Here is a 26,648-nt window from a genome sequence, read left to right as displayed (position 1 = left end):
AGGTTAGTTCATACTTCATTGGGCTGTCTACACTTGCAGACCCATCAGTGGGTAATGTTTTCAAGGATCTTTGTAATCAGAAGAGCTAGAAACAAATTGTGTAGATTTTTGACTACAGCTTTGTAACAAAGTGAGGACTCCCTGGTTATGCAACTGCAAAATACACACATGTCCATGCTAACAGAACTCTATGGAACAGGCTGTGACGAACCTGGAATGTCAAGCATTTCAAGTGTAGGCCAATGACTACAGTCCAGGCTAATTATACTCTGTATGGTAGTAGCCATAACAAAAATGAAAGGGAAGTGGACACAAGGAAAACAAAGATGGCAAAACAGAAACTAAAGCCAAAGCACAAGAAGAAAGATGTTATATGCTTGTAAGGCCACAAGTCAGGTGAGTTTTATCAGAGTTGATGAGCAGGTTGTGCCAGGACAACAACTACAGCAACTCCTCACTTAACATAGTTATGTTCCTGAAAAATGCAACTTTAAAGTGAAACAATGTTAAACGAATCCAATTGTCCCATAAGGTTTAATGTAAATGTGGGGGGTTAGGTTCCAAGGAAATTTTTTGGGGGCAGACAAAAGGCATTATATACTGTACTGTGGTTGGGAAGTGCCCCTGGCTTACCCTGCACAGGCACAGCCAGCTGCAGGCAAGGATGCTAGGAAGCACCTTTGCAGCAGGAACAGCTTCCCCGGAGAATAGGCTTGGATTTTGCTGGGAATACTCCAGGCCCACCTCTTCCCACCCTCACTCCACCTCCTCTCCAGAGCATGCTACATCCCTTCCTGCCCCCCTCCCCCCCAAGAGCCACCAAACAGCTGTTTAGCAGCCCTTAAGACTTTCTGGGAGGGAGGGGGAAGAGTGGAGCTACAGCGCTTCCCTCCTCCTCCTCCCCAGAAAGTCCTAAGCTCCTCCAAACAGCTGTTTGGCCATAGGAGAAGCACTGGGAGGGAGGGGGAGGAGGCAGAGAAGCTGAACTTGTGCAATGCTCCTTTGTAAAGTCACTGCTCTTCCACAGAATCTTACAAGCAGGCAGCCAAAGGATGTTATAAGGGAGCATTGCGCAACTTTAAACGAGCATGTTCCCTAACTGAGCTGGTTCGTAACACTGAAACAACGTTAAATGGAGGAGTTAGTTTAGTATGTTTACAAAGGCTAAAATAGTTGTAGACACTTAAGCAAGTCAGTCCACCTAGCTAACATCCTACGAAACTAAAGTGGTAATCCACTGCATTTAGAAACCTGACAGCAGCAGAGAGAAGCATCCTTAGTAAAATAAAGATATTGGCAATAGCATTATCAGTTTAGAGAACAAGCCATGCCTCAAAACTAATCAAAGATTATATCTGGAGGGAAATAAATACATGCCAATTTCAATTTGCAGGGGCCTGGAAGAGTAGTTGGACTTCACTCAAATACATTTATAGTTAAGGGGAGATGTGGTACTTGTGGAGGTCAAGACCAGACACCTGTTTCCTGGAGAATAGCATGGCAGTGAAACTAGGGATTAAATGGAGCCTGCAAGTGTTTCCCTCAGGCTCTTTTACATGGGTCCTCTAATGCAGAAGACTGGGGGAAGTAGTTAGCACTGCTGCTGCTTGATTTGTTGGTGGAAAGGTGGAGAACAACCCTGCAAGCCAGAGAGTGACTCAGACAATTTACATGGGATTGTGAAGTCAAAGGGGCCACTGGAGCCTTAAAGTAGATTGAAGGGATTCATTGTTTTAAAAAACAAAAAACACACCTCTTCTGAACCCAAGTGTTCATCCAACTGCTTGTGCTTGTAACCTTCAGAAATGAGGCACCAAATTAAATTTCAGAGGACTTTTATTGAACAAACTATCCACACCACCACCACCACCAGTGCAAGAATACTTGAGTCTGTATACAGCAAGATTTAGGATCAATCTTAACTTTAATCCCCGAGCAGCAAGTGGAGATTCATATTAATAGTTTCGTGCATAAGGGGTTCAGGCCACAGCTACACGTGCTTTACATCCACTCCTGTCTCAGGTAAGCTTTAGTGCTGTGTCAATAACAGCAACCAGCAGGTATGTTTTGCTCTGTCTTCTGTTCACTGCAGCTCCCACTCTGGAAAGGTACCATATAGGTGTAGAGTCCTCACCCATCACTTAACTCCCAGCATGCAACTTCTAGCACCAGGTATAATCTAGATCTGCAACATCCCTGGCCCATTGGTACTTCCCTCAGCAGCACAGATAGCATAACACTGGTGTCTCCAGCTGTAGCATACATATAAAGTTTCAAGTTTAGCTGGAATCTCCCTCATCTCCTGTGGTATGAAGTAGCCAAACATTTATCCAAGCCAAATCTAACTCAGAGAAATCTTTATATTAATATAATTATTTTTGAAATTTACAAGTTATTGCAATAAAAACTTTAGCTTTCAGAATAAACATTTAGAATCACAAACTTGGGTTTAGTTTCACAAAGTACAAACATTAAAATACAGAACACAATTATGTACAGAAAGTGACAACATTCTTTTAACTCCATGGCTTTTAACTTGATCAAGAAGCAAGAGTTAGCACTCAGTAGGAATCTAAAATGGAACATGGCTGAATAAGAATTAAACATTCAAATTGCTTTACATTTAGCAGACCAAACAGCTCTAGTTCAATTTAACTGTGATTGTTTGGAATTGGTCTTAACTAATAAAATTGTAAACAAGGAAGTTAGGGGTTTGGCAGTATTTAGTTGCAAACAGCTTGCCATCTGGTGTTGGGTCAGAGAAGGCGATTTCATCAGTGCTTAGGTAACAGCCATACATGAATGTGTTTCTGAAACAGATAAGGACAGTGATCAGTGCAATGCAAGAGTTTGGTTCTGCCTAGGTATTTATATGGCTGTTATTACTGTAATATAAGTGCCTGTGTTTTGTTCCCTGACCTCTTCTATACTTTGACAGCATTTCCATTATATATACTGTTTTCCAAACTGAGGGGGAACCATTTTTGTATAGAGAATTTACTCCATGAAATTGACATAAAAAGCAGCAGCACAGGAGTGATGACCAGATTTGAAACAGGAGAATAGAGCAGGTACAGTACTACAGCAGTTTTATTTAGACGTTTGGTGGTTTCAGATTACCAATATCACAGTCAGGATTTGGTAAGTGAAGTTCCCCATAGTCATCTATTACATTTGCTCTATGCATTCTCACATTAAATTTATACTGGAGAACAGTTGCTTGGAGGCATCTGCGGGTCAGTGACCAGAAGGATGCATTCTAAACAGTCTGCAACAGCTAACCAACTATGATGGTAACAGTTCTCAATTGAAGAGAAAATCCATTCATTTCATATCCCTACAAATCTGAAAGTTCCCAACCGCAGAAGCTACTTACCAGGAATAAACTGGTGTTTTAAGAAGCTGCATTACAGCAAACATGTGAAATACAGACGCAATGGCAGACTAAGTATTTATTCTTTTTGAAGTCTGACAAATTCTCAGAGTACTGGGCAGACAGCAACTGTTAACTTAGGGTGTTTTACAAGTGAACAAAACCCATGCCTATTAAATGGTTCACAGACTATATTCTATTTGGTTAAACATGAAATAAGCCCAACCCAGAATATACAGGGTGATGTTTTGAAAAGTGCTCAGCCTTTGCTAAACTCTGGTCTCATGGTGACTTCAGTGGAAGCAGAGTCTGGCCAAAGCTGAGCACTGTCAAAAATCCAAGCCACAATACTTATAGTTCTATGCATTTCTCTTCCACCCACCATAAGGGCACAGACTGATGTCAGATTAAGTGCATATTTCAATCAGTTCTTTGCACTGTTACATGAACCTCTCAGACTTGCTGAATGACATTAGCTTACACCTTTCTGAAAGACATTTACTTAATGTTTCTGCTGTGAGCACTTTCTTCCCCCTGAAAATAAACCAAGCTGAAATCTTGTTCCCATCATGTGTGCACCCATATTAATGGCTTACTTAGCAGTTTCATTTTGGGAGAGGCATCCCTTTTCCTTACCTGACTACATCCACCATACGACGTGCAATGCCTCTTCTCCGCATCAGGCTGAACACCCAGATTCTACTGATCCCACAAATGGCAGCTTCCGGCTTTATGGAGCAACGCCAGGCACGATGGTGCTGCAGGACATCCTGATTAGGGGACTGTGGAACATTAGGCTCAGACAGCACCCGGAATGCCTATCAAGGACAAACACTAAGTCAAATGAGTCTCTGTTGTGAGGGAAATACAGAAACTTATGCAGGTGAGTTTGCTGCTGTAACACCAAAGGCAATTAACTATTTATTACACTGGTCCTTTAAAGAAAGATAAATGGTTACATAAACCACCTCGGCCCAACATCTGAATTCAGTTGAAAGATTTTTGTACCTATCACTAACAACTTGGTTAATTCTTGTCAATTGCATTTTCATGATGGTGAGAGTGTAGAGCTCTAAAACCATCCAGCCAACCCCCATTTCCCCCTCCCCCCACATACACTTTACAAGGCCAGGAGTACCTGTGACATACAGGTTTGCTAACAACCCCAAGTGTCTGAATGTAATTTTCTTTCATCTTATACAATTAAGATACTATTTAGAACACATACCTGTTTGATTTGTTCAGCAATTAAACAACCAACTATCTTCCTTTCATTGGATACAAAAAAGTAGGTTTTAATCTTGGATGGGCAGCTTAACACAATTTGTTTAAATCCCAGTTCATTATCTACAAGTTCTCGCACATCTTCTGCCTATAGATGTTAGGACAAGAGGTTCAGAGATGCACATTAGAGTCTAGGATAGACAAGTAATCAATTTCAAACAGAGGGCTTGTGCACCTGAATGGAACCCAGTGATCACCACAATGGAAGTTCACTGTCCAACTGCAGAGCATCTAGCAACTCATTAAAAGCACTAGCAGCCTGTGCCAAATACATAGTTTGGTAGGTTTGCACTACTGAGAGATTTATGCAATTGGAATAGTCGCCTATGGAATGGTAGAAGCTTCATTGTTTGATACATTTGAGTAGACATGCCTTTATACTACAGTAGACCTTTTTCCACAGGCAGAAAGGTAGACTCTAAGAGACTCTCCCCACCCTTTAATATCTATACAACATGCAGACCATTGTCTTTGTGGATGATGGGAGCTCAGCCTAAAGCTATGGGTGGGGGTGTCATTGCACACCGGTACAAGGCTCACGTGGCAAAGGCAGCAGATTGGTATTTCCCCCCTCCATGACTGACGAGATGTGAGAGGAAGGGCCCAGGCAAAACTTAGCCTGTGACTTGAATCACGGGAGTTTTGTTAACCTAGCAGCAGCTGCTGCTCACCAGCTGCTATGTGGACTGATTCCAAATCAGCAGACAGGTTTTCATTGCTTTTTAACAAAGCACAGTAAAAGCTAAGCCGCAGAAAACCAGCCACTCAAACCAGCACTAGTGCTTTATACTGGGTAGACTCCAGGACTGGGGACTTCCCTCTCCATTTTAGGATACTCTGGACTAATGTATCCCTGCTCAGTCCTCAAATCTCTCCCTTGGCTCTTCTACTGCTAATCGCCATACTACCCGAGCACATGTACACCCTCTCAGAGCCACTGGGCTTCTGAACAGTGCTATTTTTCTACAGCAACAAAAGAAACCCACGGGGTACTTCCAGCACCTCAGGTAGTTTTACTTCAACAGAATCTAGAAAAACAACATACACAACTGTATGAACATTTCTTTTGATAATCAATTTAGCTAAAGATTTTCCACTGAGCATGAAAGCTGCATGTTTCAGGCTGGAATTTACAAACACAATCTGGAGCATGGAGGACAAGCTCTTACCAAGTGTTTTTACAACAGGGTAGCAAGAGCAATGTTCTACAAATGACAGCATCCCAAAAGTCTGTTCTTGCCTCAAATACCTAAGGGCCAGATTGTGAACAACTTGCACTGATGAGCAGTCACTCACACAAGTAGTCCCATTAACTCCAGTGAGACTACTCCTATGAATTAACTGCTCATCACTGTGAATAAGTGGTCCATAGCTTGGCCCTTAGTGAGGCATCAAGCAACTGAAACAGGTGGCAAATGAGAAAAGTGACAGGCCATTCTCCTCAGTAAGGAGCAGACTGGGTTATGCTGGTAATGTAAGAATAAGATCAAAGGAGTCTTCAGCACTGAGGAATGGCTCATTTGTGTGAGCAAAGATGAACTGGAAGACTAACATGGCTGCAATAAGATTACTTAGCTCTGAGATTTGTAAAGGAGAAAAGTGTTTAACCAAAGGCAGGTATCAGCCCTATCTGCAGTGAGGTCAGTGACTTGCCCAAGGTCATAGAGGGAGTCTGCGGCAAAGCTGTGAGTAGAACCCACATCTCCCATCTCCTGGATCTGTGAATCGGCCACAAGTTCATCCCTCCTCTAAGTATGGTAGAAACCAGCCACGTTAATTCCTTGCAGAGTGATCACTGAGTGAGAGGTTGATCACTAAATATGGATTTCTCCTGACAAGTGGGAAACAAGTGATTATTATTTAGAATTAATATCGTAGTAGCACCTACAGACCCCGGCCCTATCATGCTAGGCACTGTACAGACAAAGCTAAAAAGAAATATTGCACCTTTTTGATGGCATATTTTGGATCATCTGGAAGGACCAAAACCATTTTCCCATCCCAGAACTCTGCAACAACACGCTCTTTCTTCCAACCCTACCACAGAGAAAAAAAATAAAGTTATCTGCCAGGAAGAAGAAGAAGAAAAAGGATTCAGCTAAGGCTTCTTTAATAGAACAGCCTCCATAGTTGTAATGTGAACCCTAGCAGTTTGCAGGCAGGAAATCAGATCATGTATGTTAACCCGTTAGTTCACGTATGTTAATAAAAGGCAATTGCTGGAATAATAGATAAGTAATTTAATTTGATCATGTTATTTGGATACAAAACCTTTGCCTAGTGTAGCCTTAACTCTATACCCAACAATAAGTACTACTTCAAGGGTTCTTTGGCAAAAGGGTCAGCCATTGCCTTACCACATATTTAATTCCCTCAAGGAACCGCTGGTGATGCTGGATGTGTTGGGCTTCATCCTCTGGGCTGGCAGCTGTATAGATCATGCCACATGATTTGCATATGATGGCACCAAAATGCTTCTGTCCAGCGTCCTGTCATTACAAAAGAAAGTCAGAAGTGTCAGAGGACAACCTTTTGTTTATTTATAGAATATTCAGAACTGTACATAGCACTTCACATATTCAAGGCATATAATTAACATAATCTCTACAGTATGCCCTTCATGAGATAGGTGTCCTTGTATGGATAGAAAAACTAAAGCAGAGACTGAGGGAATGGCATAAGGCCACAGAGTGAGCAGGGGGCAGGACTGGGATTATTTACTCAATTCCATGGTCATTCCCCCAGACCACAGTGCCTCCTGTTTATACCAAGAATTCACTAAGTCGTTCTGTATTTGTTTTGTTTTTTTTGGGAAGGCAATGCAGAGACAAGGAATTAAATGCTAAGAATTTTTTTAAAAGCAGATAAAATTAATAAAGAACAAACTGTAATCAAAAATGCAGCTCTAAATGTAAGGCACGATGGGAGTCCATTGTTGGAGTTCCCCAAGACCTCAGTTTAATTCCAGTCTCATCACTCAGGTTCCTCTATATGATATATAGCAAAGGTACACGGAGTTGATGAGACTCAAACATAGGGAGTTAGCCTCTTCCTTTACATGGTACATTGCATCACAGCTTGGGATTACCTTGGTTACTTACTCTGTAGGAACCAATCCCTATACAGCATGATCTGTCCACACACTGCCCATGTACGACTTACATTTCTGACTTATGAGGTAAAAAGTAAAGATCTTATCCATTGTTATCTTGCCCACTGTAAATGGTTCCCTGTTGTTCCCCCTTATCTTAGCTAGTACAGACATTCGGTTCCCAGCCTGCTGATCCATTTACCGCCCTAATCCTGTCTCCCAAGAAATGAAGCCTCACCTATGTCCAATTACTCATGTCAAGCCAGGCCTACATGCATACAGGTGACTTTAGCTTATTGCAAATGGCACACAGGGCTTAATGATGCCATTTGGTCGCATTCCATTGTAAGGCCAGGACTTCAAAGGGAATGAACTATACACACAGGACACCACTAGGTGAGTATTTCATCCCTCATATCTGTTCTATGAAACCCTCCATTGATTCAGTGGGGTTGCATTTCAGTCACAGATAAACTCCCAGGTACAGAATGTTTTAGACAACATCCCTACTGTGGTACTGGCCTTCATGACGTTAGTTGTCTACTAATGTGGCTGCAGCATTATGCTGGCTCTGCTCAGGCAACAAATCACGCAGCAGTGGGAAACAGTATTTCTGTGTCCAGCAAATTCACTCCTATGGTATCCATACAGGCATTTTTAATAGCAAATTCTACAAGTTTCCTATTGATTCACAGATATAGTAAAGCTTTAACCCCAAGGAAACCTTAGAAAAGAGTTTCACAAAGTGTCATAATCTTTACATTTGAAATTTTGGAGAAAGATTTATACAATTCATTAGAGCTGTATACAGTGTTTGAGATTTATAAGTAAGGGAATCTTGTATTGGTTAGCCTGAAAGCTCATTTCACTACTACCACATGGTAGTGCAAGCTCCCCTAAGAATGAGTAACAGCCCACAGAGGAATACTCACAATGATCATCTGGTCTTTAAAGTCTTTGCTTAGTTCTTTTGTTTTCTTGCTGGTTTTCTGGAAGGTATGAACCATTTTTGTAGGTGGGCTGAATCCCAGGGGAGAAGCCAGATCATCTGGGAAAGGCTGTGGTCTGAAAGTAGTTTCAGAGTTGCATCTGAATTAGTCATTTCACACTCACAGTCAGATTGAATACTGATGTGACTAGCTCCCCAGAACAGACCAGTAAAGGAACTCAAGACATGTGTTCAGGTTAGTTCTTCTTGTTTCAAGAGACCCCATACTAAAATTGATAGTAGGAAGCTGGCCTGATGGCAGTGTCGAGATGCAAACAACCAAGGTTCTAAGGGCTGCACCAAAAAACAACTCAAGGCTTTGAGGAACATCACTGCCTCTAGACTGTAACCCAAACCTGTGGCTCTAGAACTGTTCTAGAGGAAGAATACAAGAGCCTACATCTCAGGTGTTAAATCTGAACTCAAGCACATTCCATACTGCAGATATGAGTCAACAGAGCTGAGCTGCCAGGATTCCTCTTCCTTAAATTCACTGAGGATGGTGGCTATAACAAGGCTGATGACCACTGATCTAAGTGTTCCTGTGCTGAGAGGGAGAGAGACAATGGGTGGAATCCCTTGCTACTCCATACACTCAAACATGGGCACACCACTCCCTCTCTCATCCCCCTTTAAGAAAAGGAACATGAACTATGAAAATGTTTATGGCTGGGGCATTAATCATACAAAAAGTTGGGACCATATCTTTGAATGTCCTAAAAGTAACTGTAACTTGGTCTCTTAAGCACATCCTTCACATGCCCTAGAGTACCTCAGACCATCTCTCCCCTTGACTTCTGCTCCAGCAGTGGAGATTATCTGAGATTCTGAAATAGGTACCAGATTTAGATAAAAGAATTGGAGGCATTTTCAGGGAAAGGCCTGCAATTCTGGGACTCAATTCTCCATTCTGGTCCAATGGAGACAAAGTTTTGCTAACTTTTAAAACAAATAGTAAGGCTAACGGAGGGCATGGGTAAATTGAGGGAAGATCTGGAAAGGATTGTTCATGAGACTATTGATCCAGATGGAGTCTTTATATGAATTTTTAAAAACATTTATATGAGACTTGCGCTTTGGAGAAGCACATATTAAAATTGTTAATAAGTAGTGCTTTATAGATTTACCTTTAGTGCTTTAGCTATACGCAAGCTGGCAGGGTTACTTTAGGAACCACCACTTTAAATTTGCTAACTGTTGTACAATAACCTTAACATGGGATTAACAGAGATAAGCATTGAACAGTTTTCTAGGTATAGATGCCAAGGAGAGTTCCCAAAGCAGAAAGCTAAAGTATAGTTCTCGTAGAAAAAGTTTCTACTCATCTATTCCCAAGAGACAGTGTAGGAGGTAACAGCAAATCCAAGGCCATATTTTGGTTAATCACAAACACCAGGATTTTGGCATATTCCAGAATTCCATTTTCAAATACCTTCCATATTGATGCAAAGCCCCCACAAGGGAGCAATGTAAATATGTAATCAGATATCTCTCTCACTCTTAAGTGGCAGAGAATTATAAGTTTGACAAGTTTTTTTTGGCTCTTTCAGAACTACAACAATTTTAAGTGATTTTATGTTCACAACAAATTCAAATCAGAATGTTTTGATTACTAGCAATCTGCTCCAAAGAAAGATGATTAAATAAGACAGAGGGATTAGTGGTTTTGGTTCTGGTTCTGCATGGGAAAACAGAACATTTCCACTGGAAACATAATATGGCAATGGATTTGTCAAACATAAGTAATCAGAGTCATGGACACATTAGCATGAGCATATTCTACAAGGAAGAATATTTGCAGGGCTGTACTAATCTATTTAACAGCACAAGATGTTAATATTGTTACAGATAATCACACAGATCAATCCTATAAAGTTATGCAATATAACGAAGGGCAATGCTAAAGGCCAGTGCCCAACAGACCTTTGAAAGACATGCTCAACTAGATAAGGGTTGGGTTAGAACAAAGGGAAGAGAGAGAATAGAAAATAGAAGCTTCAATTCTTTTCATAGCTGCGTGTCAACTTTTATCTTCTCTATCTTGCAATCCCCTTTCCACACAAAAAGATGGTCTGAACACCAGTGTCATTGGGTATTATGGAAAGGCTGATCAGCTGAGAAACGTTGAATGTACCGTATCTGGTATAACCATGTCATACTCCTTACGCAGTTAAAGATTTAACGAGAGACAACACTTTAACCAGTGCAATTATATTAAAACGATGAACTTCTCAGCTGGTTGAAGGTACTTCCCAGTGTACCAGATACCCTCACATCTCTGGAACAATCATATTGCTAACATTAATCACTACAACGTACAGAAAGCCACACTACTAAAAGGCAGCAGCAGAAAGGTAGTCTACCAAACTGACATCAAGTTTAAGAAGCGACAGTATTTTAGAACATTCACATGGGCAAGTTACACAAGCATTCTGGGGACTGTAGTTCAAATAATTTCAGTAAACATGACTTTACTTCAGAAACGGTAACTATTTCACTAGTTTGAAACTTAATATAGGATAGTAATAGTCAGAGATGACAACCTAGTAATATTTTTCCAAGTCCCTCTGCTAAGGCCTGATATTGTCTTCCTCCATTCCACTAGACAATTTTTATTATTTACATTACAGCAGTATATACAGGACCTAACTGAGATCAAGGCTCCATTGTGCTAGGCTAGATAGATTCACACAGGAGACAATCCCTGCTCAGAAGAGTTTATAAACCAAAATGACAAGTCAGACAAAAGATGGGGAAAGTAATATTATCCTCACTTTACAGATGGGAAAATAAGGCAGACAGAGATTAAGTAATTTGCCCAACATCACACAAGTAAAGCGTTGTAGAGACAGGAACTGCACCCACATCTCTAAATTCCAAGTCTGCAGCTTAGCCCAAAGAAAGAATAGTGTTTCATCTTCCCTCTCAAAAATAAGATCCAACACTTTCATATCTTAATGATGGCTATTTCTCATCCCTCACCACATCTCATTGGCAAAGAGAAACTGTTTATTATTTTTGGAATTTATGGTCTTGTATTTTTTAAAATCTGATTTCTGGAGGTATTGTTCAAACTTCTGTCTCATTCTTGGAGAGTGTTAGAGTAAGACAGACATACCTTGTTTTGTTGACTGAGGGTGTACTGAATATGGGATAGACAACATCTGCTGAAGGGGACACTGGAAAGAGTCACACAATTTGTTAGTATTAGACAATGACGATACAAAACATGTGGGTATCTAGAAATGGGACCTAGGTGAACCAGTAGTTTCAGTTGATACACAAGCATGAAAAACTCTGAACTCCCAATACCCAAGAGCTTACATTAGCATTAGAAAAATTTTGGTACTGCAACAAATAAAAACCCACTCAATTTTTTTTTTATATTGAACTAGCTATTTTTGATCCAATTAACTATTGACAGAATATCCTGTGCTTTATGCTATGAAAAAAATTGTTGCAAGCCAAGGGTCAGGGCAAACCAAATCTCCAGTAGAACCTTCACCGGGGAACATGTAAAAATTTATATTAGAGCAAATTGTTGCATCAATAGCTTAATAATTTTATTAATGGCAGAAGACTATGTCTAACACCATTTATCATAACCCAGACTTGCCCAACTTGTGATCTCATCGCTAAAGCATACCCTGTATTCATGGCTTCGCAATCTTATCAGAGAAAGTGTGGTGTCACAAATACAGCACTAGACTTCACTGCAACAGGAGAAATTTCAGTCCATTTTTTAAGCAAAACTGATGAGGAAAACCAAATAAAAAAAAAAGGTAAATATTGTCCCACAAGGGTGGAAGACCTTCTTCATAGTTCAGCTGTTGGACTGCCTTTAATTTCCATAGTATTTTGACTGTATTGCCAATAGCCAAAGATCAGCATTTTTGCCTCCCATCAGATTCCACATCAGACACAGAAGCCAGACACCAATACATAGGAAAGCCAGAAGAGAGGCCTAAGCAATAATTTTATAATCAATCCCTTTAAGTAAATGAAAAATACTCTATGAAGTTGAACTACATGATTTCTTACTTACTGAACTTGGGACATAAACATCATGACAGGTGCCTAGACCAATACAGCTGCAGCACTATTTACCTTTATTATTCTCTGTTGGAGACTGACTGAAAGGAATATTCTCTTGATCGTCCAACTCACGGTTTATGGAAGATCCAGCTTCATCCACATTCTGTAATACAGATAAACATTCTCAAAGACCAAAGAAAAACTGTCACCTTGACTTAGTTTCCAGTTTGCTAGTTACTCAATCTCAAGTAGCTCGAGCACTCAGGCATAGGCCAAATGTGGCCAAGGATATTCTGAAATGCAACTAACAGCCTTTATCCTCTTCAATACAGAGACGTGGTTTGCAGAGGCTAGAGATTCCACCATGTAATGCTCCACCTTGAGCTGAACAATACTGGATAATATTGTATGCTGGAACCTGCAGTCTTATGGGCCGCACCTCAGTATTGAAGAAGCTGCTCTTTTGGGGGCACAAGTTACTTATGGCCAGGTTTATGGCAAGTTGTTGATGTCCCTCACGTGCCTTTCTACTACTTCTAGCTGCAGTTCTGTAAGATTATTTCTTCATTTCAACATTTTTGGTATCCTGGTCCTACCTTGGTGTCTATAATTCTGAAACTGCAAAGCCTTTGGGAATTTCCTGCAAAGATTCAATTAATGACCATGCTAGACTGATTTTTACCTTAAATTTCTGCCCACTTTTAGTTTCTATGACAGCTAGAACATATTAATCCTCCCCTCCATTACCAAAACCATAATCCCATGGACAGCCACCAACTAAAACCATCAGCTCAAAAAGGAGCTGTTTGAGACTAGATCAAGGCACAAAGTTGGCCTATAATTTTGTGATAGCAAATCCAGTGATACAAATTCATTTCCATAAACCCAAGGCTTCTGAAAATGCAGTTTATTATCCTAAGAACCTGCAATCACAGCAGGTCCAGCTGCTTTGAAGTTATATTTTTTATTTTATATGCAAGATTGTTGACCTACCCAACATTTGTATTTTATTAATGTTGTATTGTAAAAACACACTGGCAATCAAGTAAGGAATGTGATGGATACATTAATACAGGAGAAGTGAACAAAGAAGGCAATAAATAGCTCTTTATTAAACCAACACAGGAGTATAAAACTCATTAGTCCAATAAAAGCTATTACTCACCTTGACTATTGTTTCCCTTCAAGGACCAGTACAGCTATGAAAAAGTATTCCAATACTACTTATCCTCTCCTCCAAACACCTTTTAGGTGCCAGAAAATGGCAGTAAAATGTGACATTAAGTATAATGAAATAGGCCCCAAACCTGGTTTGCATTAGGTATTTTATTGCTGCACTCTTCCATTGTCAATCTTACCTGTGGCATCTATATGCTGAGTTAGGTTCTGGTTTCTATCTCCAAAACTAAACAATTCTCTAGCAATCCACAAAAGTGAGACTTCGCAGGAGCTAACTGGTCAGTGTTGATTTTTGAGAGCCATTTTTAAATTTAAACCATTTGAGTGCTGAACATGCTTTTGATCCTCATACAAGGTACGTTTTTAAGAGTCATACCCTTACTCTGTCCCTAGAACTAGAGGCCCCACTTTTCAAAGGCCTAGTGATTTTAGGTGCCTCATTGTCTGAGACATCCTAAAGCAGCCTGGTTGGGAGTGCTCAGACCTATCTAAAAATTAGGCCCCTATAAGTTGTCTCAGGTTGTACACCATAACACTGATACATTCAAAATCACTAGACACTTTTGAAAGTTTGGGTCAAAACATTTGGCCATTTTGAATTTCACCCTTCTTTATTATGCAACCACCTCCTCTCTGGTCTCCCTAATACCCACCTTACTCCACTAGTCTATTCTGCAGACAGCAGCTAAAATCCCTTTCTTCGCCCACCACAAAACATGTCACCACATCTCTTTGAACCCAAGCCTACACCATTCTTCTTTGACTTGCTTCTGAATTGTACTGCACTTTCTATCCTTCCCACTCTTAGCTTCACATCTCCTGATACTACCTCCTATGTCTGAATTCCCACCCTGTCTCCAAGCCTACATACACCAAGCCACCTATTACCAAAAGAAAGATGCTCTAAGCGAACAGTTTCCCCCAAATCTCACTGTGCATTCACTTTTCCATCGGTTTGGACTTAGCTCCTCTCAGAACATCTCCTTTCTTGTATAGCACTGAACAGAATGCCAGTACTTAATAAGTTATTCCTGGGGGAATTCTGTGCCCAAAATTAAAAATTCTGCACACAATATTTTAAAATTCTGCAAAATTCTACATATTTGTTAAAACAACACAATATAATCATGCCAGTTTAAATTATTTTGGTAATTTATTGCAAAATATCTGTCAGCAAGTATGTTTGCCACAATACAGACAGCAAAAAAGATTCAGGAAATGTTTTTTGACAACTAGATTCCTTACTAGGCATATTAATACAGAACTTTGAGTAATAATTTAAACTACAATCCAAAACCATATTTCCCAGACCCCTCAGAAGTGTTGCAAAAGCTTGGGGAAGTTAGGGGTAACGGAGGAGCTGAGGGAGAGAGAAGTAATTGCTGGGAAGGAGCCTGGGAGTGAACCTGGAGGGTTGTTGGGTGTGGGTGGGAGAAGTTCAGAATAGGGTTTTTGGGGAGGAGGGACTGTTAGGGAGTTGGGGAGCCTTCCCTATGCAGACACTGGCTGACCCCTAGCTTCTCCCATTCAGTCAGGCAGATCTGCCCCATCCTCATGTGTTCCTGCACCCCACTTCCCCCATCCCCATGTGTCCCTGCACCCCCCTCAGCCACCCCCACATCCCCTTCCTCCATCTCCCGCACCCCATTTCCCATTCAGCCCCTGCCCCAGTCTGTCCCCCCCACTAGCCCTTCTGAACCCCAGTCTATGTGACCCCCGCCAGCAGCCCCATGTGCTCCGCTCTGTCTCTCCCTCCCCATATCCTGTGTCTCCTAACCAGGCCCCACGAGCAGGGTGCTGTGAGGAACGCAGCCGGCTGCTACTGCTCCTGAGCCACCTGCTCTCTGTTCTGGTGCCACAACAGCCTCTGGTGGGCCAAAGGCGCAACTGCAGTACCTCGCCAGCAGAACGTATTTTCTGCAGAGAAAAAATTTGCAGGGAACAGTAGTGCAAAATCCTCCCACCCCTTTATCTTGTACTGCTCCTTATCTTATTTTGAAGAGCCACTGTCCTCAGAAGATAGAAGTTTAAAATGTTTTGGATAGAGACCAGCTCAGTAAACCCATTGTTACTGCTTCACTTAAGCATAATAAGCTTGGGTTTAATCTCACGCCCTGGGCTGGGGAATCTGTAGAACCAGCACACTCGGACTCTACAGGGAAAGGAATTACTCTAGGGCAATCTTTACATTCAAGATTGGAGTTCATTTGTAGCATTCCTACGTCACCACTCAGGCTGCATTGGCTACCAGCAAGGGTGCAAACAGAATCCCCAGGACGCAGGAGAAGGCTCAAAACAAATCTGTTTCCAGATTTGCTCAAAGAATTTTTCTTTGCTCAATTGTTTGTTTCACTTGCCTTGACACTGAGGCCAACAAGGAAACATCCCAAAGAGAATACCTTGACAGGGACCTTGGGAATTCTGGCTTCCTCTGGAGACTTGAGCCTGATCTTTTAGGATCAGTTAGGGTATGCTATTATCAATTCCCTGGAACTGCAGGGAACCCATGGCTTTGCACACCTCTTGGCACAGTAAAAACAAACAGTTGTAATTATTTGATGTCCCTTCCATTTTATATTATGCGTCTCAACAGATTGCTTTTTTAAAAGTGAAGTCAATATTTTTGCATACAATACTTACTGGTAGACTTAATTACCAGCCTAATTAGGACACAAAGGGGATATAAGTGTAGACCGAGTGCATTAAAGGTGGACTACAAAGAACAAATATATTGTTTTTTGTGCCCTTATGGTTAAGATTATGAAGGCAACCTGAAAGTTCCCCAACTACCAAGTCAAATCCCACCCCCTTTTAAAAAAAAAAAAAAAAAAAAAAAAAAAAAGGCATTACAATTTCAGGTCTTGTCTACCCTGAAGATTCTCTGGTGACTGATGACTAGTTAAATGACAACACAAGATTTAAGAGACCAGGCTGAACAATTAAAAGGGTAAGAGATTTTTAATCTAACAGTTTAAGCCTGCATTTTTACTAACTATGCAACTCTTGCACCTAGTACACTTGGGAGAAAGGATGGCTTTGTTGAAGATTCAACACTGACCCTTCAGTTAAAGTATGACACAGACCAGGAGAATGCTCGGACTATAAATCTGAGCATCAACAAGTCCTCCAGTCAAACAAGGGAGGCCACACTTCATATTCTTGATATTTATAAGGTTTTAAAAAAGCAGATTTTTTTTTTAAATTGTCTTTTATGCTGCATTCATAAAAGCAAAAAAGGGTATGAGTCCAATTTTACAAAATCTCCTTTTGAGTAAGCTTTCCTCTCATCTAACCTAAACCTAGATAGTATATACAATAACTATAGTTATTACAATAATAATAACAATAGTGACCAGTGGATGGGAACAAAGCAGCAGTGAAGAGATGAGAGTTCAATTCTCAAGACTTCTCTGTACATTTACACATGTCATTCAAAGTATGTATTTAAGTTATTAGTTTCAGTGTTGCCCTACTCCACAACATCCTGCATCCACATGCTCAGGAATTCAAAGCCACACTGACAAAGAGCTTTCTAGTTACTGCCTGAGGTCACATGAATCAGGAGTAAATCTTTTAAGGAATATCTTTCTTTGATACAGCTCTGGAACACGCCTTGCTTAATGTACCATACACTTTCCCCGTGCCTCAGAACAACTAGAACTAGCAATGCAACTACATCCTTGCTGAATAAAGCAAGTACCCACTTAATATACAGACATATGTTAAGTGACACTCTCAGTGCTACTTACCAGGTTCCTTGTATCAGTCTCCTCTGGAGTCAAAGGCTTTGAGGAATCAGAGCGACTAAATGGGATCAATTCAATTTTCTGCATTGAGATCTTCAATTTGTGAATGACCTCCTTTTGACTTATGCTATTGGCCAATTTCTCCCTATCCTCCTCTATATCTTCATTCCCCTTCTTCTGGGGCACACTTGCATGTTTTGATACCTCACTGGCCTTGGCAACTTCCTTTTTATCATCGGAGTGAAACTCTGTATCTCCAGATCGTCTCAGCTGGTCACCCTCTGCTGCAGAACTAGAGAGAAGCTGGGAAGGTTTAAGGCCTGAAGGCAGCTTTTTAGGACCAGAATGGGATTTCTTCCCAGTGGAAAAGAATGCTGCTCCCATCTGGAGCTTCAGCAAGGGTTTCATTTTCATGCTTAGGACTCGGAAAGGAGCCTCCATTTTCTTTTCAATTGGACGAATAATGTTTTCCTTTTCCACAACAGGTTTGACAGGGGCTATATCTACCTTGGCTTTCTTAGAGTTTCTTGGTAAAGTCTTGGTGTGCTTAGAATCAGTCTGACGTTTGGCTGTTTTTGAGCTTGCATTCCTGATGAGGTTCATATTTCCCTGTACTTTCTCCGTCCTATTGGCACTGGGGAGGTCTCCATCATCGTCCCTCCAACTAAGAGGGCGGCTTTCATTTACCAGTTTCCTCTCCAGTGGGGTGAGGTACCGGTTTTCTTTGCTGTAGAAAGATGCCGCGGGCACAATGGGCTTGTATGGGGAACCAGACTTTGGAGACACTTTACCCAGGAACTCCCTACATGCTGTCATTGGGATGCTGGCTATTTGAAGTGGGGAATTATCAAGCTTCCTGGACATGGAGGATTTCAGAGGCGAAGCCTGGTTTTCTTTATCCTCATCACTGAATCTAGGTGACCATTTTGTTCGAGAAGCAAAGGTCCGATTTGTAGATGTCTTGACTGGAGACAGATCCACAGTGATGTCCATCATCAATTTTTTTGCCGGAGTCCCAAGTGCTAAGAATACACTACAAAAATAAAAAAATAAAATAAACATTTCCCTCTTCTACAGATTGGAGAATCCTTCAGGCATAGTCATGGCTCTGTTTAAGTCACACTAAAGTTTCTCTTAGAGTAGTTTCCTCTATTGGTAAATAATCACAAAATCTACCTAGGGTGTTTTGTTTTTTTAAACCACACTCACTGTAGCATTCAAGCACCTTAACAAAGAGCTGTATACTACCTTCCATCTACAGTTTCTATAAATGTCACTGGGACCTGCAAATATGGACAGAGGGCAGCACAGGGTCTAGGATTTTTCCACTAATAATAGTGACAAACAGATCTCTTTGCCTGCCTGTATTAAAGGCTTGGTCTACACTTAAAAGTTAGGCTGACAGCCACCTCGGGCAGGAGTATGAAAAAAATAAATCACATCTCTGAGTGACAGATATGCTGACCTAACCCCTAGTGTAGATGCAGCTATGTTGACAGAAGAATGCTTCTGTCAATGTAGCTACCGTCATTTGGGAAGGGGGTATTGCTAGACCTACTGAAAAACCCCTTCCCTCAGCTACCTTTATGGTAGAGGGCTATGCCAGCATGACTACAGTGGCGTAGCTATGCTGCTATAGCATCTGTAGTGCAGAAAAGTCCTTGGAGCACAAGGTAACGGAACTGCCATTTTACTTCCTTATTAATCATGAGCAGCATCAATTCTGCCACTAGAGCTCCAAGAATAACATTTGACATCTTATACTCCCTTAAGCAGAGCAAAAAATATTGTAGATCTTCACCACTTGGCTCATTTTAGAGCATCACTCAACTTAAATCACACTTCCAAAAATGTTTTTTCTTACACTTGTTATGAGTAACACCTATGATTATTACAACTAAAAGAATAAAGTAATGTGCAGACTAAACAGACAGATGGGGCTATTTGTTACACTGAAAACAGATTCTTTAATGGTTCACTTCATGTACTGAGAACAGAAGAAATGTTTTAACTCCCTCAATGCTTTTACTATAAAATGGGGGGAACAGTTATGAGATGCAATAACTTAAGTGGCTTTTTCATTCTTTAGTAACGCATAATACTTTACACATGTATTGTACTGAGCAGCTTGACAGCTTTTTTTTTTTTTAAGGTAGAAAGCTGGAGAAGATTCTACATCTAATAGAATATATAGACTTAAAAATGATGATAAAAAGATTAAACTGACAGTCTTCTGTAAGTCTGGGTTAATGGGGCAACACCACACTGGTTTGCACTGGGCTGGTTTTATCACTTGTGTAGTAAGTGAAGGCCCTAATGAAGGCCCAGTATGAGGCCTGAGGCCTGAACCAAACTAAAGTGGTCAAGACTTTACTAATTTTAAATACAGTACTTTGAGGGTATTTGAGGGTATACTTTCATGATGCTTTGTTATGTTTGGGAGCCAAAGGTGGAAACCTGTTGAAAACATGGAAACTTGTTGAAATTGTTTGGTTAGCTTTATGCATAAATTGTTATTTTAAAACATTTTGGTTATGACATTATTATAACTATATTTAAAAGTGCAAACAAGTTTATAAAAAGCGCAAACAAGAAATTAACATTTTGTTAATATTATTGCACAAATAGCAAAGACAAGATTATGAACAGATAAACACACCTATCAGAGCTAGTAGAACTACGATTCCTTTTTCTTGGAGTAACAGCTGCCATCTCAATAAAGTGCCTGAAAGTTAGAAGACATTTCAAGATATAATTTATGAAGTTATATTACACACAAATGTAACTGTATTATAAATTATATGATATTCACTCTTTAAAAGAGCGTTAAAATATCTAATACTAAGTAAAAAAAAAGTTAAGAAGCACATGCATACCAACCTAAAAAAGCCACTTTCCATTGGTTTCTAGAGCAAACATTTTCTTATTTTTAAAGAAACATTTAAAGGAAAATGACTGTTCCTAAACCTAATTTCCAAAGATCTTCCATCTCCCAAATATCATGGCCCATTAATCTCAAACTTTCCCCCCCAAAAAAACCTTCTCTTGGCAGGGGACCACACCTGAGACACTTCAAACAGAAAGGATTTATGAAGAAACCCTTTTGAGGAGACACGGAAAAGAAAGGGCCCCAATCAGTACTGAAGCAAAATTAAAGTATTAAAGCCCATTTCTCATGTGCCATGTACAAATGCATCAGTGTACCTCAAGATATATTTATTGCATAATGCCAATGTGCCTAAAAAGCCTTTTACATAGTTTATTGATTTTGGTATTATGAGGCTACAAGAAAGATAGGAATTTGAGGAGACAGCATAAATAGGGCCAAACCATTTTACAGCAATGTTTAAACGTTGGTTCCCAAATTTGGTTTAAGCCATAATGTAGATGGAGTTACAATGATGCTGGAAAAGTCTCTTTACATTAGCTGACCCTCATGCAACATAAGAACTGAAATCCCAGCTCAGACAGTGGTCCCTGTAGTCAAGCATCCTATCTTCAATGGTGACCAGTACCAGGACTGGTCTACACTGAGGGGGCAATCGATCTAAGATACACAACTTCAGCTACGTGAATAGCGTAGCTGAAGTTGAAGTATCTTAGATCGATTTATCTTGGGTCCACACGGTGCAGGATCAACGGCCGCGGCTCCCCCATCGACTCCGCTACCGCCGCTCGCTCCGGTGGAGTTCCAGAGTTGACGGGGAGCGCGTTCGGGGATCGATATATCGCGTCTTAATGAGACGCGATACATCAATCCCCGATAAATCGATCGCTACCCACTAATACAGCGGGTAGTCTGGACGTACCCTCAGATGCTTCAGAGGAAGGTGCAAGAAACCTGGATAAGGTATAATTGTTGACTAATCTGCCAATAATCAGTTTCCTCCTGACCCACATCAGTAACAGCTCACTTCTGCCTGGAAGTATGAGGGTTTATAATCTATATAATTAAAAAATTGCTATCCTAACTAATAGGACTCTGGATATTCTCAATATCTATATAAACATCCAATCCTTTTTTTGAATCCTATTAAGATATTGGCTTCAATCATATCTTGTGGCCAAAGGTTAGTTATGCATTGGGTAAATAAGCATTTCCTTTTATCAGTTTGAAATTTATTGCTTTTCAATTTAATGTATGTCAACTTGCTCTTGCTTTATGGGTAAGGTAAATAAAAGTGTCCAATTTACTTTTTCTACACCATTAATTTTGCATAGCTCAATCATATTCCAGTTTAGAGAGAAGACAAACTAAAAGAACGTGAGTACTTGTGGCACCTTAGAGACTAACAAATTTATTTGAGCATAAGCTTTTGTGGACTACAGCCTACTTCATCGGATGCATAGAATGGAACATATAGTGAGGAGATATATATACACATACAGAGAGCATGAAAAGGTGGAAGTTGTCCTACCAACTCTAAGAGGCTAATTAAGTAAGAGAAAAAACTTTTGTAGTGATAATCAAGATAGCCCATTACAGACAGTTGGACAAGAGGTGGGAGAATACTTAACATGGTGAAATAAACTAAAAAGCCCTACCTATTTCCATATGAAAGCTGGACAAGCATCTAGAGAGTGAAGAACTACCAGATGAGAGTGTTACCCCAGAGAGGGATAGCAGCATTCTGCACTTGCTCTTCCCTGCTCCACTATTTGATGTAGAGTTGTGAGTTAATTTGCAAGCAATCAGTGCTTTACAATACTACAGAGCCACCAAGACCACTGCTTGCAATTCTATTTTTTTTTTTTAACTTTCCTTCCTAAACACACACAATGGCCAGAAAATTATGTGCAAAATAGCTAAAGATGACCACAACCTTCCACTTTCTTTGGGCACAAACAGAACAAAATACCTTTTCTTCCTTCTTTACATGGTAACCCAGGTCAGGTACATAATGAGGATGGGAAAACATGAGCGGGGAAAAGTGTGAATGCATGATTCGTTATTATTAATCACGGTAGCAGCTAAGGATCAACCAAGAACGGGGGCCCAATGTGCTAGGCACTGTATTAACACAGGTGGGGGAAGTGGTAGCTTAGAACACACCAGCAGAATGAACAATGGCTACATGTATCAGAGGGGTAGCCGTGTTAGTCTGAATCTGTATCTGTAAAAAGCAACAGAGGGTCCTGTGGTACCTTTAAGACTAACAGAAGTATTGGGAGCATAAGCTTTCGTGGGTAAGAACCTCGCTTCTTCAGATGCAAGTGAGGTTCTTACCCATGAAAGCTCATGCTCCCAATACTTCTGTTAGTCTCAAAGGTGCCACGGGACCCTCCGTTGCTAATGGCTACATGTACACTGATAGCAGGGGTAGACTACTGCCACTACACATGGTAGCTACACACCACAATGAAAGGCTCTGGCGAGGGGAGAGGGGGAACAGCAGGACACCACACTGCTGAAAACAGCAGCATAGATTGGGGGGGGGGGGGGGGGCATTGTTTGGACATATAGGAATCCCAAGTAGGGTATACAACCTGGAGGGTCAGGCATGCAGCGCAGGCTCTTCTGCTAAGCCATGCCTCCCCCTCTACACTACTATTTATAGCCATGCTAGCTGAGCATGCAGTGCCCACATGCTCCAGGCTACCCTAGTGTAGACGTAACCACTGGGATGGCAGCAAACAGCACTTCAATGCCAGGATTGGGGTTTGGGGGGGTTAGTAAACAAGAGGGGGCTCAGCAGAAATAAAACGGGCGGGGGGGGGGGCAAAGGGCTCAGAGCAGGAGAGAAGAGGATGAGGGAGGCAGGGGTGGAGCTAAGCTGAGGGGAAGCGATGGGGGGGGAAGCAAACAGCCGATCAGCAGAGGGCAAAGGCCACTCTCATGCCCGGGGGCGCCCTGTTCTGGCTGCTCCTAGGGGAGTCCGGCGGGCTCCTCCGGCGGCCCTTCCCCAAGGCAGGCCCCGGGCAAAGGGGGCCGGGCAGCAGGTGCCAGCTGGCTCCCCATTAGCTCAGAGAGGCAGGGTCGCCGCTGGGCGGGGCTGTGAACCCAGGGCCCAAGCCGAGCTCTGACGCCCAGCGGCCCACGCTGCTTGGAGGGCTGGGTCGTTTTTCCGTGCCCATGGCAGCCGCACGGGTAAGGGCCATGTTAAGCCCCCGTCCCCACGTCCCGTCCCCCCCGGGACGCTCTTTATCTGGGACCCGGGGGGGGGGGGCGCACGCAGCCCCCCCGAGGCCGGGAGCCGCTGACCTCAATCCCCCAGACCGCCGCTCTTGATCCGAGAGAGGGCCGGGGTCAGCCGCTCCCTGCAGCTCAGGCCGAGCGGTCCGGCCGCGCCCGGGCAAAAATCACCTCAGCGCTGCTCCCGCCGCCGCCAACCGCCGCTCCTTCGAATCCGCGCGGCTCCGCCACCAGCCGCGCGCGCCCCAGTCCCACCCCTCTGCCGCGCGCCCGGGCCCGCCCCTCGCCGGCCGCCCAGCCTGGCTCCCATTGGGCACATCTGTCGTCATTCGCCATCCCTCACGTCCATTGGCCAAGCCTCTTCGGACACGCCCCGACGGCGTGAAGAGCGCCATCCCCACTACCGCCCGCCAGCCAATCAGAGCTCTGGAACGCACGCGGCGCGCTCAGCTTCCTTTGTCAACATTGGCCCCCTCACTCAGGTCCGGAGACTGCAATTCCCACCATGCACTGCAGGAAAAAAAGGCGGGGTCTTCTACGAGGACGTCCTGTCGCAATGCTTGCCGGAAGCTGTAGTCCTTTTGCGTCACAGCTCGAGCGAAGGGAGCATTGCACGCTGGGATGTGTAGTCACAGAGGACTGCAGCACTGTGAGCAGGCTAGAGTATTGCATGCTGGGATAGTTGTCTGCAGTAATGCCCACCACAGTACAGTCCCATGGCCATGGTGTGTTATAACATAGTCCCTCCCACATGTTAGTTCTTCTGTTGCAGACAACCTCTTTAATCCACTGCAGATCAGGCCTCAATCTACTGAACGCTTATTGACTTCCTATTGATTGTGCCTCTGGTGCTAGGGTGACCAGATGTCCCGTGTTTATAGGGTCAGTCCTGATATTTGGGGCTTTTTTTTAATATGGGCTCCTATTACCCCCCCACCCCCTGTCCCTATTTTTCACACACTTGCTATCTGGTCACCCTATTTGGTGCTGTAATTCAGACTATCAACCTTAGGGTTACCATATTTCAGCAAGCAAAAAAGAGGATGGGAGGAGCCCCGCCCCTGCCCCTCCCACTTCCCGCCCCCCTCAGAACCCGCAACCCTCCCCCTGTTCCTTGTCCCCTGACTACCCCCTCCTGGGACCCCTGCCCCTAACTGCCCCCCAGGACTCCACCCCCTACCTAAGCCTCCCTGCCTCTTGTCCCCTGACTGCCCCAACCCTTATCCACCCCCCCCACCCCCAGACAGACCCCTGGGACTCCCACACCCCATCCAATCACTCTCCACCCCCTGACAGCCCCCCCCCCAGAACTCCCAACCCCCCACCCCCCCGCTCCTTGTCCCCTGACTGCCCCCTCCTGGGACCCCTGCTCCTAACTGCCCTCCAGAACCCCACCCCCTACCTAAGCCTCCCTGTTCCTTGTCCCCTAACTGCCCCCTCCTAAGACCCCCCCCAACTGCCCCCCAGGACCCTACCCCCTACCTATACCCTGACTGCCCAAAACCTTCCCCACCCCCCGTGAAAAGCCCCCCCCGAACTCCCGACCCCCCCCGTCTCTTGACTGCCCCCTCCAAAATCTCCCTGCCCCTTCTCCTGACCCCCTTACCCCGCTGCTCAGAACATGGTGTTGGGCTCTGTGCGGAGCCGGACACGTGGCTGCGCTCCCCAGCGCAACACACAACCTGGTCCCTGCCCCTGCACAGTGCTGCCGGAGCGGGGCGCTGGGCTGCAGGCGAAGAGGAGCTGCCGAGGCCCGATGCAAACGGCCCGGCAGGCCGGCCGGCTCAGAATGCAGGGCGGGGGGGGGAGGAGCTCTACAGCAGCTCCTGAATCTAGCCCGGCAAGCTGCAGGGGAAGGGCTCTGGCTGCCAGAGCCCCAGGTGAGAGGCTGACTTTCCTGCAACCCTCCCAGCCGCACCTCGTTCTGCCTGGGGGGGAATCCCAGACATTTTGAGTGATTTACAAATCCCCCCCCGGACGCTATTTTTAACACAAAAAGGAGGACATGTCCGGGTAAATCCGGACGAATGGTAACCCTAATCAACCTAGAGATGAAATTCCAGTCTCCTGTGAGCCATCAAGCCCCAGGAGCTCCAAAATCTGTCAGCAGTTACTAATTTTCTTCTTAAAAAACTTTGCAGACTGTTGCCTTTAAAACATGTTCTTAACTATTACTAGACTTTTGTTCATTAGATTGCTGTGCTTATTAGTGTTTGAGCATTTCAATGGTCCCATCTTTGCTCAGAAATTAACAAAATGGGAGGTGAATGGTGGTAATTTCTAAAACGAAAAGCAAAATCCATCAATCCTAAACAAAACTGGGAAATAATGTTGCTACATGGGGCAGGAAGTGATTGCTGCATTGTCGAGAGGAAAGACAGGCAAACGTTGTTTGTAGTGTTGTTGTAGCCCAGAATATGAGAGAGACAAGGTAGATGAGGTAATCTCTCTTATTGGACCAACTTCTATTGATGAGAGCTCGAAAGCTTGTCTCTCTCACCAACAGAAGTTGCTCCAATAAAAGATATTACCTTGTCCCTTATAGTATGTATTAACTACTTAATGCTAAACAATTTGTTCCATCTTGTATTTATCTGTAACACCATTTCCCAGACCTGAAGAAGAGACGAGCTCTGTGCAGCTAAAAAGCTTGTCTCTTTCACCAAAAGACATTGGTCCAATAAAAGATATTACCTCACATACCTTGTCTCTGAGGCATAGATGGTGTCAGACTGAAATTTGTACGGGGCTGAAGAGTGAAATGTAATTGTTGTTTTTAAAAAACCTAATTCTAACAGGCCCCATCTACATGAGACAAC

The 26,648-nt window shown here is 42.9% G+C and overlaps 1 protein-coding gene across 2 annotated transcripts; it reads right to left on the bottom strand.

Moving 5' to 3' along the window:
• Nucleotides 1–1,818: 1,818 nt before the first annotated feature.
• On the bottom strand, nt 1,819–24,239 carry ESCO2 (establishment of sister chromatid cohesion N-acetyltransferase 2). Of its 2 annotated transcripts, none has more exons than XM_005284101.5 (11): nt 24,001–24,239; nt 20,356–20,421; nt 17,700–18,729; nt 12,844–12,934; nt 11,855–11,915; nt 8,681–8,813; nt 7,015–7,146; nt 6,605–6,694; nt 4,602–4,745; nt 4,010–4,191; nt 1,819–2,810 (listed from the first exon to the last, which is right to left on the bottom strand). In XM_005284101.5, the coding sequence occupies exons 1-11, from the start codon at nt 24,222–24,224 to the stop codon at nt 2,678–2,680; spliced, it is 2,286 nt and encodes a 761-aa protein (XP_005284158.2). In that variant the 5' UTR covers nt 24,225–24,239; the 3' UTR covers nt 1,819–2,677. The 2 variants fall into 2 exon arrangements, with proteins under 2 accessions (XP_005284158.2, XP_005284159.1); XM_005284102.5 differs by having other exon boundaries at nt 23,899–24,082.
• Nucleotides 24,240–26,648: the final 2,409 nt, after the last annotated feature.

The sequence above is a fragment of the Chrysemys picta genome, chromosome 3 (assembly GCF_011386835.1).
Source record: "Chrysemys picta bellii isolate R12L10 chromosome 3, ASM1138683v2, whole genome shotgun sequence".
NCBI classification, from domain to species: domain Eukaryota; kingdom Metazoa; phylum Chordata; order Testudines; family Emydidae; genus Chrysemys; species Chrysemys picta.
This window is presented reverse-complemented; position numbering and strand designations above follow the sequence as displayed.

Bases quoted from the DNA above. Each gene is read 5' to 3' on its own strand.
- ESCO2 (XM_005284101.5), bottom strand. From the start codon at position 24,224: ATGGCGCTCTTCACGCCGTCGGGGCGTGTCCGAAGAGGCTTGGCCAAT. The intron at 7,147-8,680 runs GTGAGTATTCCT...TTGTAATGACAG, and splicing joins TTAAAGACCAGATGATCATT to GACGCTGGACAGAAGCATTT. The intron at 4,192-4,601 runs GTATGTGTTCTA...TGTCCTTGATAG, and splicing joins TTGCTGAACAAATCAAACAG to GCATTCCGGGTGCTGTCTGA.